This window comes from Pseudophryne corroboree, chromosome 1 (assembly GCF_028390025.1).
Source record: "Pseudophryne corroboree isolate aPseCor3 chromosome 1, aPseCor3.hap2, whole genome shotgun sequence".
NCBI classification, from domain to species: Eukaryota; Metazoa; Chordata; class Amphibia; order Anura; family Myobatrachidae; genus Pseudophryne; species Pseudophryne corroboree.
The window spans coordinates 415,987,369-416,004,607 of NC_086444.1; the positions used below are offsets into that span (position 1 = coordinate 415,987,369).

A 17,239-nucleotide genomic window follows, 5' to 3' on the forward strand; every position below is an offset into this window, starting at 1 on the left:
CAGACCTTATCCAGATGGATTAAACTGACCATTCGTCAGGCTTACCTTCATGCTAGGTTACAGCCGCCTACATCAGTAACAGCTCATTCCACACGTTCTGTGGGAACTTCGTGGGCAGCTGGTCGTGGGGCTTCTACGACGCAGCTTTGCCGTGCGGCTACATGGTCATCAGTGCACACGTTTGTGCGCTTTTATAAGTTTGATACGTTTGCGGCATCAGCATCTAGCTTTGGCCGTCTAGTGTTACAGGTGCCAAACAGCTCTCCCACCCACGGGGGAAACTTTGGTATGTCCCAAGAGTACTCCAGTGACCCCTAGTGGATGAAAAAGAAAATAGGATTTTGGTACTTACCAGGTAAATCCTTTTCTTTGAATCCATAGGGGGCACTGGACGCCCACCCAGAGCAGTTTTACCTGGTTTGTGGTAAGTTCAGAGGATCTTATGGTAACACATTCTCACCGACTGGTTCAAAGTTTCAAGTTCTAGCGGTTATAGTGCCAACTGTTTAGTTGTCAGTCACGTTATGTGTCATCTTTATTGTTGTCCGTTATGTTATATGTAATTCTCCATTGTCAACCTCTCTATAGCTCCTGTTCGGCTCAGTAAAAAACACTGAGGTACTCTGGGATATGGGGGGGGAGGAGAGTTCTTAATTTAACTATTCAGTGCCTTGTTCCTATGGAAGCCGTCCATATCCCAAGAGTACTCCAGTGCCCCCTATGGATTCAAAGAAAAGGATTTACCTGGTAAGTACCAAAATCCTATTTTTTTTTTTTTTTTTACACTATAGCTATCAGCCTCCCATCCGCCGCCCTTGGATGGGGGGGGACAGCCTCGGGCTTCACCCCTGGCCCTTGGGTGGCTGGACGGGGGGGGGCTTGATTTAAGGGGTTCCCACTCCTCCAGGGTGACTAGTTGGTGATTTAATGCCAGGGCCGCAGGGACCAATATAAAAGTGTTCCCTGGCTGTGGCATTATCTCTCTGACTAGTGGAGCCCGGTGCTGGTGTTAAAAATACGGGGGACCCCTACGTCTTTTGTCCCTCGTATTTTTTGCACCAGGACCAGGCGCAGAGCCCGGTGCTGGTTGTTAAAATATGGGGTAACCCCTGTCAATTTCCCCCCGTATTTTTACAACCAGGACAGGCTCAGAGAGCCCGAGGCTGGTTATGCTTAGGGGGGGGGGGGGGGGGGGGGGGACCCCACACAAAAATTTTTTTGTGATTTTTAACACTTTCCACACTTCTTTTAAGGTACACAATGAAGCCCTGCACGGATCACACTGATACGGCCGGGATTCATTGTGTTAAGTCCGGCAGTGTTTTACTAATCACTCCCGTAAAACACTGCCAGACATTACGAATGACATCGACATCGGAAAACACGACAATGCAGAATACGACAGCATAGTAAATGAGGCGTAAAAAACAAAAAGTTGCAAATTATCACTCCCGATGTCATTCGTGTTTAATGTTCAACCAAATTACGAAAATTACGAATTTTAGTAAATATTTATTTATTTATTTATTACCAGTTATTTATATAGCGCACACATATTCCGCAGCGCTTTACAGAGAATATTATGGCCATTCACATCAGTCCCTGCCCCAGTGGAGCTTACAATCTATATTCCCTACCAGGGTTAATCTTGTAGGGAGCCAATTAACCTACCAGTATATTTTTGGATTGGGGGAGGAAACCGGAGTACCCGGAGGAAACCCACGCAAGTACGGGGAGAATATACAAACTCCACACAGTTAGAGCCATGGTGGGAATCGAACCCATGACCTCAGTGCTGGGAGGCAGTAATGCTAACCATTACACCATCCGTACTGCCCAAGTGTCTAAAAAAAAATTTGCGCACTTTCCCATTTGCTCCTGAAGGTAGGAAGTTCTGGGAAGAACCCCCGGGGGTTGACGTATCTGTCTCTCGCCTGTCCAAAAAGGCGGTGCTGCCTGCCCCGGGCTACCTTACCATGAAGGATCTTGGGGACAGAAAGATAGAGACTACGCTCAAATCTATTTCCATGGCAGCAGGTATATCGCAGAGGCCTGGTCATAGCAGGTTGCTGGATGACCCATGCCATTCACACGTGGGCTACTCAGATTCAGGAGGGCCTCTCAGGAGCTATGCCTCTGGTCACTATGGTGACTCTAGTCAAGCACATTCCGGACACTACACGCGTTCCTGTGTGACTCGCTCAAGGAGATGGGGAATATTAATGCTAGGACTTTTGCCATGGCAGTGTCGGCGCACAGGGTTTTGTGGCTGCATCAGTGGATAGCGGACACAGAATCAAAGCGCAGTGTGGAATCCCTCCCCTTTTCGGGGAAATGGCTCTTTGGGGTTGAGTTGGATACGTGGATTTCCAAAGTCACTGCTGGGAAATCCACATTTCTCCCCTCTGGGGCCCTGCCGGCTAGGCGTTCCTACCCGGGGCCGTTTGTTCAGTCCTTTTGGTCTAACAGATTTCGTGCTAGGGCCAGAGGTGCCTCTAATGCAAATAGAGGTGCCAGAGGTAGGTCAAAAAGACCTGCAACCACCGGTTCTCAGGAACAGAGCACCAGTTCTGCTTCAACTAAGTCCTCAGCATTACGGTGCCCACCCACTCCGAGGCGATTTCTGGGTGGGAGCCCGACTGCGTCACTTCAGCCGCATCTGGGAAAGCTCCTGGGATACCTGGGTAAGTGACCTCATTTCTCAGGGCTACAAGCTGGAGTTCGACGGTGCTCCTCCCCAACAATTTTTCAAATCAAGCTTACCAGCTTTAGAGGATATGCAGGTTACGTTGCAACAGGCCATCCGAAAGTTGGTCCAGTCCCACGTCATTGTTCCAGTACCGATACCACAATGAGGCAGGGGTTATTACTCCAACCTGTTTGTGCTTCCAAAGCCGGACGGCTCGGTACGGCCCATTTTGAATCTAAAGTCCTCTGAATCCTTACCTAAAGGTTTTCAAGTTCAAAATGGAATCCCTGAGGGCAGTGATTGCGGGTCTGGAAGAACAGGAGTTCCTGGATATCAAGGACGTCTACCTTCAAGTTCCAGTTTGGCCACCTCATCAGGCTTATCTGATGTTTGCACTACTGAATGATCACTACCAGTTCCAGGCACTACCCTTTGCCCTGTTCACAGCTCCAAGGGTATTCACGAAGGTGATGACGGAGATGATGTTCCAACTCCGGGTCCAGGGGGTCAATTTTGTCCCTTACCTGGACTATCTGATAAAAGAAAGATCCAGGGAGCTTTTATTGCTCCATATCGACCACACTATCCAACTTCTGTCACGCCATGGGTAGATTCTCAATTTCCCGACTCAGCGGCTCCTGTTCTTGGGGATGTTACTGGATACGGTGGCCCAGAAGGTGTTCCTCCCAGAGGCGAGAACACTTCAGGAGATGGTCCGCATGGTGCTCTGACCTACTCGTGTATCCATCCCTCTTTGCATCAGATTGTTGGGGAAGATGGTCGCCTCCTATGAGGCGATCCAATATGGGAGGTTCCATGCCAGAACATTTAAATTTGGATTTCGTGTGCATGTGGTCTGGATCACATCTACAGATGCACCGGATGATTTGGCTGTCACCTCAGGCCAGGATTTCTTTCCTGTGGTGGCTGCAGTCCTCCAATCTCCTGGAAGGAGTCTGCGAGGATGGGGTGCTGTCACCCAAGGGGCGCAGTTCCAGGACAGGTGGTCAGCCCACGAAGCCCTCCATCCGATCAACATTCTGGAAATTCGGGCGATCTACAATGCTCTGCTTCAGGCCTCTCCTCTGCTCACTAATCATGCAATCCAAGTTCAGTCGGACAACACCACTACAGTGGCGTACATCAATCGGCAAGGAGGGAAAAAAAGCAGAGCCTGCATGCGAGAGGTGTCAAAGATACTCCTCCGGGCGGAAAGAAATGCAAGAGCAATGTCTGCAATCTTCATTCCGGGTGTAGACAACTGGGATGCGGACTTCCTCAGTCGTCACGACCTCCACCCGAGACAGTGGGGACTCCAACATCAGGTGTTTCAGCAGATCATCCACTGGTGGGGCTGCCCGCAAATAGACATGATGGCTTCTCGTCTCAACAAGAAGCTTCACTGGTATTGCTCTCAATAGTGGCAATGACATCGCCTTGGCTTACCGGCTGGTCTTCCTGTTTCCTCCGATTCCGATGCTCCCAAGGGCGCTCAAGCGAATCAGAAATCATGGAGTCCAGGCAATTGTGATTGCCCTGGATTGGCCTCGGAGGGCGTGGTGCACTGATCTTCTGGACATGTCCGTCGAAGACCCTTGGCCTCTACCACTATGAAGCGATCGTCAACAAGGACCGTTCGTCTTCCCGGACTTACGGCGACTTTGTTTGACTGCATTGAACAGCACATCCTAGCTCACAAGGGCCTTTCCAAAAGGTTATTGCCACCATGGTTCAGGCCAGGAAACCTGTGACGTCAAAACACTATCATCATATCTGGAGAAGATCTGTCTCTTTGTGCGAGGAATGCATGTATCCACCTGCAGAGTTCCACTTGGGACGTTTCTTGAGTTTCCTGCAGGCTGGTGTGGATAAGGGCTTGTGTCTGGGTTCCATTAAGGTCCAGGTTTGATCTCTCTCCATTTTCTTCCAGAAGAAATTGGCACTGTTGCCATACGTTCAGACCTTCTTGCAAGGGGTACTCCACATAAAACCCCTTGTATGCGCCCTGGGATTTGAATGTGGTGTTGGAATTTCTACAATTTTTCTGGTTTGAGACTGATGACGGTAGAAGACAAGTACCTCACGTGGAAGACGGTCATGTTCCTGACCCTGGCTTCTCCTAGGCGTGTCTCAGAATTGAGGGCTTTATCGTGTAAAAGTCCATACTTGGTCTTTTACAAGGACAGAGTGGAGCTCAGGACTAGGCAGCAGTTCCTGCCGAAGGTTGTCTCTGCGTTTCACCTGAATCAACCTATTTTATTTCCAGTTCTGACACTTCTGCTTCTCCGGAGGCATTGGATGCGGTGCGAGCCTTGAAGATCTATGTCAAGCGGACGGCTCGGATCAGAAAGACTGATTCCTTGTTCGTGCTCTATGAGGCGCAGAAAAAGTGTTGTCCTGCATCAAAGCAGTCCATTGCTCATTGGCTTAGGCTTACTATCCAACGGGCGTATGTGTCGGCAGCCTTACCTGTTCCTAAGTCTCTAAAAGCCCACTCTACAAGATCTGTGGGCTCTTCCTGGGCGGCTGCGCGAGGAGTCTTGGCCTTGCATCTATGCCGAGCTGTTACCTGGACGGGGAAGAGCACCTTTTGTGAAGTTCTACAAGTTTGATACCCTGGCCAAAGAAGATACCCAGTTTGGGCAAGCGGTGCTGTAGCAGTCTCCGCACATTCCCGCCCGTTCTGGAAGCTTTGGGTCATCCCCTTATGGATGCTAGAGAAAATAGGATATTAATTACCTACCGGTAAATCCTTTTCTCGTAGTTCATAAGGGATATTGGACGCCCGCCTCAGTGCGTTGACTTTTCTGCAGGTTCTCTGTTATGTTGTTAGCTGTTGCTGTTATTGTTACCAGCCATTACTGGTTGTTATATGTTTGTGGTGTGCTGCTGTTAAATCTCACTACTCTTTGTTGTCATGTTCCTTCTCTCATATATGTCCTTTCTCCTTCGGGCACTGTTTTACCTATAACTGCCTGTGGGAGGGGGCATAGAGGGGAGGAGCCAGCACACCCAGTGAAGAAATTTAAAGTGCACTGGCTCCTTTGGACCCCGTCTATACTCCATCGTACTAAGTCTTCCCAATATCCCTTACTACAAGAAAAGGATTTACCAGTAAGTAATTAAAATCCTATTTAAAAAAAAAAAAAACTAATTATTTTATATTGCTTCACTGCAGCGAAAACATCCCTAAATCCCCCCCCCCCCCCCCCCCCCCCCCCCCCCCCATCCCAAACATGCACTAAACCCCAACATAATATTTACAGACATGGAGTACAGAGATAAAATGTCCAGTATTACCCTGACTTTTCACTGCACCTTTATTAAAAGAAAGAAACTGAGTAGAACAAAAAGTAACATGTTACTTCCACACTCCACCCCTAAGCGATTCTCCTACATTATCCAATATTATCTGGATAATAGGGCAATATGTTGCTTCTATTTCTGTTTAAACTATGTTTCTCTGCCCAGTGGTCTGCCAAGCAGTGTTTCTGTGACACCTAGTAGCAGCTGTACTCCTAAACATTAGTGGGCTAGAAAAATACGGCAGTCTGTTTTTACGCCTTTACTCAATCTAGATATGAGGACTGGAAGAAAAAATATAAAATTGATGATCAGGACTCTGAAGAAGAGGAAGAAAGTCAGCCAGGAAGGCCAAACAGGAAAGGGAGAGGTATGTAATGTATATGTGTGTAATGTATAACCTGACTGTATGTGTGTAAACATACTGTACCCTTTCACAGAATAGTGGAAAATCCTTCAGGTGTAGTTAATTTTCTTGTTATTTAAATAGTTTCAATTGGTTCTTAAATATGTACAGGACTGGGACCCTGATCCATCAATGTTCTCGCCTAATTTGGTCTATAACTTGACTCTTCCTGATATTTGTTTTGAGGTCAGTCAGTCGGTGCGATGATGTCTGTGAAGTCCAGTTATGCAGCATGTCACAGTGATCACTACTGCATTCATTACAATTCATCACCATGGGATCAGTATTATAACGCACTGGAACTATTTTATCTTGTTCGTAGTGTGCACATTTCTGTGTTCCATGGTCATATCGATGACTAGAAATGTTAATGATTGGAAACAACTTTAGTAGTTCCAACTGTGACCTTAGGGGGGCAGTAATTGAATGCAGATTGTTATAGCTACAGTAGATAGTCCAGTATGCTCACCAGTGAACAATGATATGTGACGTATATAAATTGCCAAACTAAGAAACAATGTCCAAGAAGAAAACTGTAGTCCTTCCGCTTTCTTCAGCACACTATTAGGGGTATTCAATGCATGTCTGACAGAGAGGATCCGACAGTGCAGTATTCAATTAGCAAGCAATTTCCGACAGGTTTTGCCCATTTCCGACAATGCTTATCCAACTTTTTTTTAAAGTCTCATCAGTATTGTCGAAAACTGGCCAAAATCCTGTCAGAATTGGCCGCTAATCCAACAAAACAAGTGGGATCCGCGGTCCACGTGTTTGCCGACAAGTCGGAAAAACGGCAGTACCATTGAATAGGTCGAATCGTGATTCGACCTGAAAGTCGGAAACTGACGTCTTTCCGACTAGACTGCAGTTCCAGCTTCAATTGAATAGACCCCTATAGCAGCAAAGCTATTTTCCTTTTTTTTTTTTTTTTTTTTCTTTTGCATGTGAAATCTAGGGGTTTATTTGTGAATCGTTGGGTTCGGGTTGTAAAATCCAGTGCTTCTGATGACGTTTATGTCCACGTCTTGCTAGCAAAAGCATTGCCCTTTTAAATATCAACGTAGACCCCTAGTGTTTGAAGTACCACACCTTAACCACTTAACCGGTTACAATTTTTGCCAAAATATGATTTTATTATCAAATTATGTAAATGAGAGCTATGAAAACCCGATTCAGTGTAATATGCTGATTTGTTAAAAAAAAAAACTTTTTTTTTTTTTTAACTATAATTTCCTTGCACTTCTTGCAGTCCTGAGCTCGGGCTACAGGCAGATTGTGTTCCTACAGCTACGGGTGGGCACAGGACAGGCTGACAGAAGTAGGCTGTTGGGTGGTAGAGGGGCCTGACAGGTGGGCTGAGCCTGGCAGCTGCTATAATATTAACCTTCAGCAGCTGCCAGTAGGATTCTCTGACATGGTTGCATCAAATGCAACAATGTCAAGGAAAGACTGTGGTTATAAAAAAAAATTAATTCTTAAATGTATATTCACTATCCAGCATAAACACAACAGCTACGTTATGTGGGCCATACTTCTGTGGGCCGATTCCCAGATTCTGATCTACTGATTGGCTGACTCCAATGACGAGCGATTTGTCGGGGAGTCTGCAAAATCCTACATGTTAAAAATCCCAGACTCACCTATTCCGATCTTATTTTGGCTCAGAATCGGCAAATCTCCAACATGTTGTATTTTGCCACTAACCCAAACCATTCATCAGCAAAATGGGGAAGTGCCCCAATTGTTTGTAGATGTACGGCCACATTACCGTGAAGGAACAACGGTCAATAAAATTTGTCCCTATAAAGACTATAGGGCTGATTTAATTAAAGGGGTACTGCCATTGTATACTTTGCAATGAGGTTGAGATCACTTTGTTGACATACATCATGTAGACAGTGATACAATGTTGGTATGTTAGGTGGAGGGTTTCTTTTAGTTGCATTGCTTGTTAAGTTATGTGGAAAACTAGGAGAAAAAAATGCACTGCAGAGTTAAGGTGGGTACACACTAGGCGATGTACTCCGTGAGCAACATCACCTAGTGTGTCCCCTCCCAGCCCGGGCCACTGTGCAATATCGCTAGCAATATCACACATCATGCCGCGGACGGTCTGTACATGGAGCTTTGGATGATGAGTCCAAATTGAGCTGCATGTATGGCCGACACTGAGGGTCATTAACGACCCGCCGGGCTGCGTATCGGCTGTCATCAGCTGTATACACACACACTGGGCGATATAATAAGTGATATCACTCAGGAGGGGGGAAATTAGCTATATTGTTTACTATATCGCTGAATGTGTATGCACCTTTATGAGGGCCTATTTATCACTAAATATAATCAATATCTCAAGATTGTGTTAGCAGCTGTAGCTAATAGATCTGGAACCCTCCCCGGCAATGGTTTAATTGCATACTGCGTTGCGATTTTGGGCGCTATTATCACACCCAGATCACAATGCAGATGCGGTTATTGATAAATGGGCTTCATAGTCTTATAAGTCAAAGTAGAATGATTTCAAAGAATGTAAACTTTCTCTAACGTCCTAAGTGGATGCTGGGGACTCCGTAAGGACCATGGGGAATAGCGGCTCCGCAGGAGACTGGGCACAAAAGTAAAAGCTTTAGGACTACCTGGTGTGCACTGGCTCCTCCCCCTATGACCCTCCTCCAAGCCTCAGTTAGATTTTTGTGCCCGAACGAGAAGGGTGCACACTAGGTGGCTCTCCTGAGCTGCTTAGTGAAAAGTTTAGTTTTAGGTTTTTTATTTTCAGTGAGACCTGCTGGTAACAGGCTCACTGCATCGAGGGACTAAGGGGAGAAGAAGCGAACTCACCTGCGTGCAGAGTGGATTGGGCTTCTTAGGCTACTGGACATTAGCTCCAGAGGGACGATCACAGGCCCAGCCATGGATGGGTCCCAGAGCCGCGCCGCCGGCCCCCTTACAGAGCCAGAAGACAGAAGAGGTCCGGAAAATCGGCGGCAGAAGACGTCCTGTCTTCAACAAGGTAGCGCACAGCACTGCAGCTGTGCGCCATTGCTCTCAGCACACTTCACACTCCGGTCACTGAGGGTGCAGGGCGCTGGGGGGGGGCGCCCTGAGACGCAATAAAACACCTTGGATGGCAAAAAAATGCATCACATATAGCTCCTGGGCTATATGGATGAATTTAACCCCTGCCAGAATACATAGAAAAACGGGAGATAGGCTCCGCCCCCTTATCGGCGGCCTTATCTCCTCAGCACACTGGCGCCATTTTCCCTCGCGGCTCCGTTGGAGGGAAGCTCCCTGGCTCTCCCCTGCAGTCACTACACTACAGAAAGGGTTAAAAAAGAGAGGGGGGGCACTAATTACGCGCAGTATTAAAGATACAGCAGCTATAAGGGGAAAAACACTTATATAAGGTTATCCCTGTATATATATAGCGCTCTGGTGTGTGCTGGCAAACTCTCCCTCTGTCTCCCCAAAGGGCTAGTGGGGCCCTGTCCTCTATCAGAGCATTCCCTGTGTGTGTGCTGTATGTCGGTACGTTTGTGTCGACATGTATGAGGAGAAAAATTATGTGGAGACGGAGCAGATTGCCTGTAATAGTGATGTCACCCTCTAGGGGTCGACACCTGAGTGGATGAACTGTTGGAAGGAATTACGTAACAGTGTCAGCTCTGTATAAAAGACAGTGGTTGACATGAGACAGCCGGCTACTCAGCTTGTGCCTGTCCAGACGTCTCATAAGCCGTCAGGGGCTCTAAAGATAGACGCCGACACGGATACTGACTCCAGTGTCGACGGTGAAGAGACAAATGTGACTTCCAGTAGGGCCACACGTTACATGATTGAGGCAATGAAAAATGTTTTACACATTTCTGATAATACGAGTACCACCAAAAAGGGGTATTATGTTCGGTGAGGAAAAACTACCTGTAGTTTTCCTGAATCTGAGAAATTAAATGAGGTGTGTGATGATGCGTGGTTTTCCCCCGATAACAACTGATAATTTCTAAAATGTTATTGGCATTATATCCTTTCCCGCCAGAGGTTAGGGTGCGTTGGGAAACACCCCCTAGGGTGGATAAAGCGCTCACACGCTTGTAAGAACAAGGGCTCTACCCTCTCCTGAGATGGCCGCCCTTAAGGATCCTGCTGATAGAAAGCAGGAGGGCATCCTAAAAGGTATTTACACACATACTGGTGTTATACTGCGACCAGCAATCGCCTCACCCTGGATGTGCAGTGCTGGGTTGGCGTGGTCGGATTCCCTGACTGAAAATATTGATACCCTAGATAGGGACAGTATATTATTGCCTATAGAGCATTTAAAAGATGCATTTCTATATATGCGTGATGCACAGCGGAATATTTGCCGACTGGCATCAAGTCTAAGTGCGTTGTCCATTTCTACCAGTAGAGGGTTATGGACACGACAGTGGTCAGGTGATGCGGATTCCAAACGGCATTTGGAAGTATTGCCTTATTAAGGGGAGGAGTTATTTGGGGTCGGTCTTTCAGACCTGGTGGCCACGGCAACAGCTGGGAAATCCACGTTTGTACCCCAGGTCGCCTCTCAACATGAGAAGACGCCGTATTATCAGGCGCAGTCTTTTCGTGGGCAAGCGGGCAAAAGGTTCCTCATTTCTGCCCCGTGACAGAGGGAGAGGAAAAAGGCTGCAGAAATCAGCCAGTTCCCAGGAACAGAAACCCTCTCCCGCCTCTGCCAAGCCCTCAGTATGACGCTGGGGCTTCACAAGCAGAATCAGGCACGGTGGGGGCCCGTCTCAATGAATTTCAGCGCGCAGTGGGCTCACTCGCAAGTAGACCCCTGGATCCTTCAGGTGATATCTCAGGGGTACAAATTGGAATTCGAGACGTCTCCCCCTCGCCGTTTCCTAAAGTCGGCTTTACCGATGTCTCCTTCTGACAGGGAGACAGTTTTGGAAGCCATTCACAAGCTGTATTCCCAGCAGGTGATAATCAAGGTACCCCTCCTGCAACAGGGAACGGGGTATTATTCCACACTGTTGTGGTACCGAAGCCGGACGGCTCGGTGAGACCGATTCTAAATCTAAAATCTTTGAACACTTACATACAGAGGTTCAAATTCAAGATTGAGTCACTCAGAGCAGTGATTGCGAACCTGGAAGAAGAGGACTACATGATGTCTCGGGACATCAAGGATGCTTACCTTCATGTCCAAATTTACCCTTCTCACCAAGGGTACCTCAGGTTTATGGTACAGAACTGTCACTATCAGTTTCAGACGCTGCCGTATGGATGGTCCACGGCACCCCGGGTCTTTACCAAGGTAATGGCCGAAATGATGATACTCCTTCGAAGGAAGGGAATTTTAGTTATCCCTTACTTGGACGATTCCCTGATAAGGGTAAGATCCAGGGAACAGTTGGAGGTCGGTGTAGCACTATCTCAGGTAGTGTTGCGGCAGCACGATTGAATTCTCAATATTCCAAAATCGCAGCTGATTCCGACGACTCGTCTTCTGTTCTTAGGGATGATCCTGGACACAGTTCAGAAAAAGGTGTTTCTCCCGGAGGAGAAAGTCAGGGAGTTATCCGAGCTAGTCGGGAACCTCCTATAACCGAGCCAAGTCTCGGTACATCAATGAGATGGTTCTGGGAAAAATGGTGGCTTCCTATGAAGCAATCCCATGCGGCAGATTCCACGCAAGAACTTTCCAGTGGGACCTGCTGGACAAATGGTCCGGGTCGCATCTTCAGATGCATCAGCGGATAACCCTGTCACCAAGCACAAGGGTGTCTCTCCTGTGGTGGTTGCAGAGTGCTCATCTTCTAGAGGGCCGCACATTCAGGACTGGTTCCTGGTGACCACGGATGCCAGCCTGCGAGGCTGGGGAGCAGTCACACAGGGAAGGAATTTCCAGAGCTTATGGTCAAGCCTGGAGACATCACTTCACATAAATATCCTGAAGCTAAGGGCCATTTACAATGCTCTAAGCTCAGCAAGACCTCTGCTTCAAGGTCACCCGGAGTTGATCCATTCGGACAACATCACGGCAGTCACCCACGTAAACAGACAGGGTGACACAAGAAGCAGAAGGGCAATGGCAGAAGCTGCAAGGATTCTTCGCTGGGCGGAAAATCATGTGATAGCACTGTCAGCAGTATTCATTCCGGGAGTGGACGACCTCCACCCGGGAGAGTGGGGACTTCACTCAGAAGTCTTCCACATGTTTATAAAACTCGACAAGTATTGCGCCAGGTCAAGGGACCCTCAGGCAATAGCTGTAGACGCTCTGGTAACACAGTGGGTGTACCAGTCAGTGTATGTGTTCCCTCCTCTGCCTCTCATAACCAAGGTACTGAGAATTATAAGATGGAGAGGAGTAAGCACTATATTCGTGGCTCCGGATTGGCCAAGAAGGACTTGGTAACCGGAACTTCAAGAGATGCTCACGGAGGATCCGTGGCCTCTACCTCTAAGAAGGGACCTGCTCCAGCAAAGACCCTGTCTGTTCCAAGACTTACCGCGGCTGCGTTTAACGGCAGGGCGGTTGAACGCCGGATCCTGAAGGAAAAAGGCATTCCGGATGAAGTCATCCCTATCCTGATCAAAGCCAGGAAAGATATAACCGCAAAACATTATCACCGCATTTGGCGAAAATATGTTGCGTGGTGCGAGGCCAGTAAGGCCCCGACGGAGGAATTTTCAACTAGGTCGATTCCTACATTTCCTGCAAACAGGAGTGTCTATGGGCCTGAAATGGGGGTCCATTAAGGTTCAAATTTCGGCCCTGTCAATTTTCTTCCAAAAAGAACTAGCTTCAGTCCCTTAAGTTCAGACGTTTGTGAAAGGGGTACTGTATATACAGCCTCCTTTTGTGCCTCCAGTGGCACCTTGGGATCTAAATGTAGTTTTTGGGTTCCAAAAGTCACATTGGTTTGAACCACTTAAATATGTGGAGTTAAAATATCTCACATGGAAAGTGGTCATGCTGTTGGCCCTGGCCTGGGCCAGGTGCGTGTCAGAATTGGCGGCTTTATCATGTAAAAGCCCTCATCTGATTTTCCATTCGGACAGGGCGGAATTGAGGACTTGTCCTCAGTTTCTCCCTAAGGTGGTTTTCAGCGTTTTCACCTGAATCAACCTATTGTGGTGCCTGCGGCTACTAGGGACTTGGAGGACTCTAAGTTGCTGGACGTTGTCAGAGCCCTGGAAATATAGGTTTCCAGGACGGCTGGAGTCAGAAAATCTGACTCGTTGTTTATTCTGTATGCACCCAACAAGCTGGGTGCTCCTGCTTCTAAGCAGACTATTGCTCGTTGGATTTGTAGTACAATTCAGCTTGCACATTCTGTGGCAGGCCTGCCACAGCCAAAATCTGTAAAAGCCCATTCCACAAGGAAGGTGGGCTCATCTTGGGCGGCTGCCCGAGGGGTCTCTGCTTTACAACTTTGCCGAGCAGCTACTTGGTCAGGAGCAAATACGTTTGTAAAATTCTACAAATTTGATACCCTGGCTGAGGAGGACCTGGAGTTCTCTCATTTGGTGCTGCAGAGTCATCCGCACTCTCCCGCCCGTTTGGGAGCTTTGGTATAATCCCCATGGTCCTTACGGAGTCCCCAGCATCCACTTAGGACGTTAGAGAAAATAAGAATTTACTTACCGATAATTCTATTTCTCGTAATCCGTAGTGGATGCTGGGCGCCCATCCCAAGTGCGGATTGTCTGCAATACTGGTACATAGTTATTGTTACCAAAAAAATCGGGTTATTATTGTTGTGAGCCATCTTTTCAGAGGCTCCTCTGTTATCATGCTGTTAACTGGGTTCAGATCACAGGTTGTACGGTATGATTGGTGTGGCTGGTATGAGTCTTACCCGGGATTCAAAATCCTTCCTTATTGTGTACGCTCGTCCGGGCACAGTATCCTAACTGAGGCTTGGAGGAGGGTCATAGGGGGAGGAGCCAGTGCACACCAGGTAGTCCTAAAGCTTTTACTTTTGTGCCCAGTCTCCTGCGGAGCCGCTATTCCCCATGGTCCTTACGGAGTCCCCAGCATCCACTACGGACTACGAGAAATAGAATTATCGGTAAGTAAATTCTTATTTTTTTGCTTACACTGCCTCCACTGCTAGTATGATATTACATTCAGTAAGCACTGGTATAAAGAAGCCCTTAAATGAAGTTGCTTTGTTCATTGTGGGTTATTGTTTGAAAATTATTGAGCGCTATCATAAGGATGAAAGACACTGATTTTGTACTGAGGCTTTGTTTGTTGTGAAACAGAACGATGAGCGAGTCTGATGTACGGTAAGTCATTATAACCGAGCTATACTAGTGGTCATGAAAAAGAAGAATTGGATGTAAAGCTAGAAACGATCAGCCCAATATGTTGTTAAGAGGAACAAGAAAGAAACCTTTTATGTATGTAATGCTAAAGATCCATTCTCTTCTGCTCCCTGACAGGTGGACGCAGCGGCTCTCGGGGAACACCTCGCCCTGAAACCACTGGACCCGCCCGCAAGCCCCGCTCTGAGCTGCGCAGCAAGCAGCAGATCCTTAAACAGAGGAAAGCTAAGGAAAAACAGCTCTTTTTACAGAAAGGTGGTTTAAAGAAACTTAAGACCAAAACAAGGCAGAGGGTGCATGAGATGAAGAAATCTGCTTTCGGCAGGGGTAAGAGCAGTGGATTTAAGAAAGGGAAGATGAAGAAAAGATCTTGAGTGATATCGGCCAGTGGATAACCCGCTGTGGCATTTATCACAATTGCACCAGCTCACTCCAGAATGGATGTCTTGCTGTATACGGGAGAATTCGGTGCTCTGTACTGTCATTATCCATTAACTGTTCAGCATCTACAATTATGTGCTGCAGTAGAAGCAGATATAATGGCCAGGTATCTTGAACAAGAATGGAGTATTATTTCACCTTCACTCATGCAATAAATGCAAAGGTATGGTGATTGCAGAAAGCTGTGACTTGCAGAAAAGCTCCCTTTAGTTGTTTTTTTGCTGTGCCTTTACAAGGTGGGAGCTGCTCCTTGAGACCTTGTTCTACAGATACTGCTGCCACTGAACTTTGGGGCACATGATATGAATGACAAGAGACTGTATTAAAATGCAGAGATCACTATTTTGATGATGTATATAAACTTTATTAAATACATTTCTTCAATTTACTATGCTTTTAGTATACAATATTCACACAGTCATGACTTTCATAACTTGGTGACTCAATTGATGGTATCTGTGCACATTACTCCTGATACCCTTTAATTAATGGTATCTTTACACTGTACGCCGGATTAACAATATTATGTCTTGAGACACACAACGCAGGTAGAATTTCACACCAAGCCCAGGACCTGGTTTTCCTTGGCAATATCTTGGGTCAGAAGCTTGGTGTGTAAGGGGTGCTGTAGCAAAGACCTACACCATTTAAATATTTGACTTTTTTTTTCTTCTCTCTCTTTCTTTCTTTCTTTCTTTCTTTCTTTCTTTCTTTTTGGAAGATGTTGATTTTTCACATTTGTGACAGTAGGTGGCACTAGAGCATTTCCAGCATACACGCCATACTGCATGACTCACGCATGGTTTATGCAAGTTTGGGGAACATAATACATTTTCTTTTGAAAACCACATAAAATAATTTAAGTTATTATATAGTGCACACATTACACAGCACTTTGCAGAGAATATTTAGTTATTCTAGAGATGGCCATCAATGTTTCACAATCATTAATGGTTTATGGCCGATGTCGAACACTTTAGCCTTCGATGGTGGAGAACCACATGGTTTCCTGCCATCAATGGTGAAGTCCAACCAAATAGCTCCTCCCCTTTACAATGTGTCTGGATACGGAGCATAGCTCCGCCCCAGACACCCACAAAGACCCGCCCCCAGTCACTGCTTGGCCCACAGACCACTTCATAGTAAAGCAGGGATAACCATCGATAGGTGAAACCATCGATGGATCCCTAGCAGATAGGGGTCTTGCTGGGAATAGAATCCAAGACCTCAGTTCTGTGAGGCAGCAAGCTTTGGAAAGTATACCTTTTTGCATCCTACAAAATGATCTAAAGCAGGGGTAGCCAACTCTGGTCCTCAAGAGCAACCAACAGTGCATGTTTTCCAGGTCTCCTCATGAATCACAAGTTAAGTGATTAGCTCCACCTGTGGATCTTTTAAAATGTGTCAGTGAGTAATGACTGCACCTGTGCACCTGCTAGGTGAGCTGGAAAATGTGAACTGTTAACTCTCGAGGACTAGGGTTTGCTACCACTGATCTAAAGTGAGAGAACTCTATACAGTAGTTTTATGAATATCCGTAAATTGTTTTATAGAGCCAATACTATTGCTAAGAATACAAAGTCACAGCTAGGTATTTCTTTTTCATCCACTAGGGGTAACTGGAGTACTCTTGGGATATGGACGGCTTCCACAGGAACAAGGCACTGAATAAATTAATTTTGGAACTACTCCTCCCCTCCATATCCCAGAGTTCCTCAGTGTTTTTTCTGTGCTCGACACAGCAAGAAGGCTTGTGGAGTTTGTCCACATTCATTGGAATTTATTCTACGTTTTTTCAACAATTTCCACATCCCTTCCCCCCTTCCAATAGGCGTGGGTCTGGGATAGTGGAAGCTGCTACTAGCAGCTGTGGGTGTCGGGCCTCTCTAAAAAAAGCTCCCTCACACCACGTGCAGGACTGCCTGCAGGAAAGCTGGACGGAGCTTGAACAAGAAGCCCCGTCATGGCCCTCGCTACAGGGAGTCCAGGTATGTTGGGTTGGGGCGGTCAGCTCACGCTGCCGCCCCGCTGTGTGGGGAACTGTATTGGGGAGAGCCGCCCGCCGCCGCTTCCAG

The 17,239-nt window shown here is 47.0% G+C and overlaps 1 protein-coding gene across 1 annotated transcript in view; it reads left to right on the forward strand.

The window, feature by feature from the left end:
- DDX54 (DEAD-box helicase 54) overlaps positions 1–15,552 on the forward strand; it is a 92,787-nt gene extending 77,235 nt beyond the window's left edge. Inside the window, exons 19-20 of the mRNA XM_063913308.1 lie at positions 6,268–6,362; positions 14,841–15,552. Of these exons, the coding sequence (XP_063769378.1) occupies positions 6,268–6,362; positions 14,841–15,097 (352 nt within the window). The 3' untranslated portion in view covers positions 15,098–15,552. The remainder of the gene's footprint in view (positions 1–6,267; positions 6,363–14,840) is intronic.
- The last annotated feature ends 1,687 nt before the right edge of the window (positions 15,553–17,239 follow it).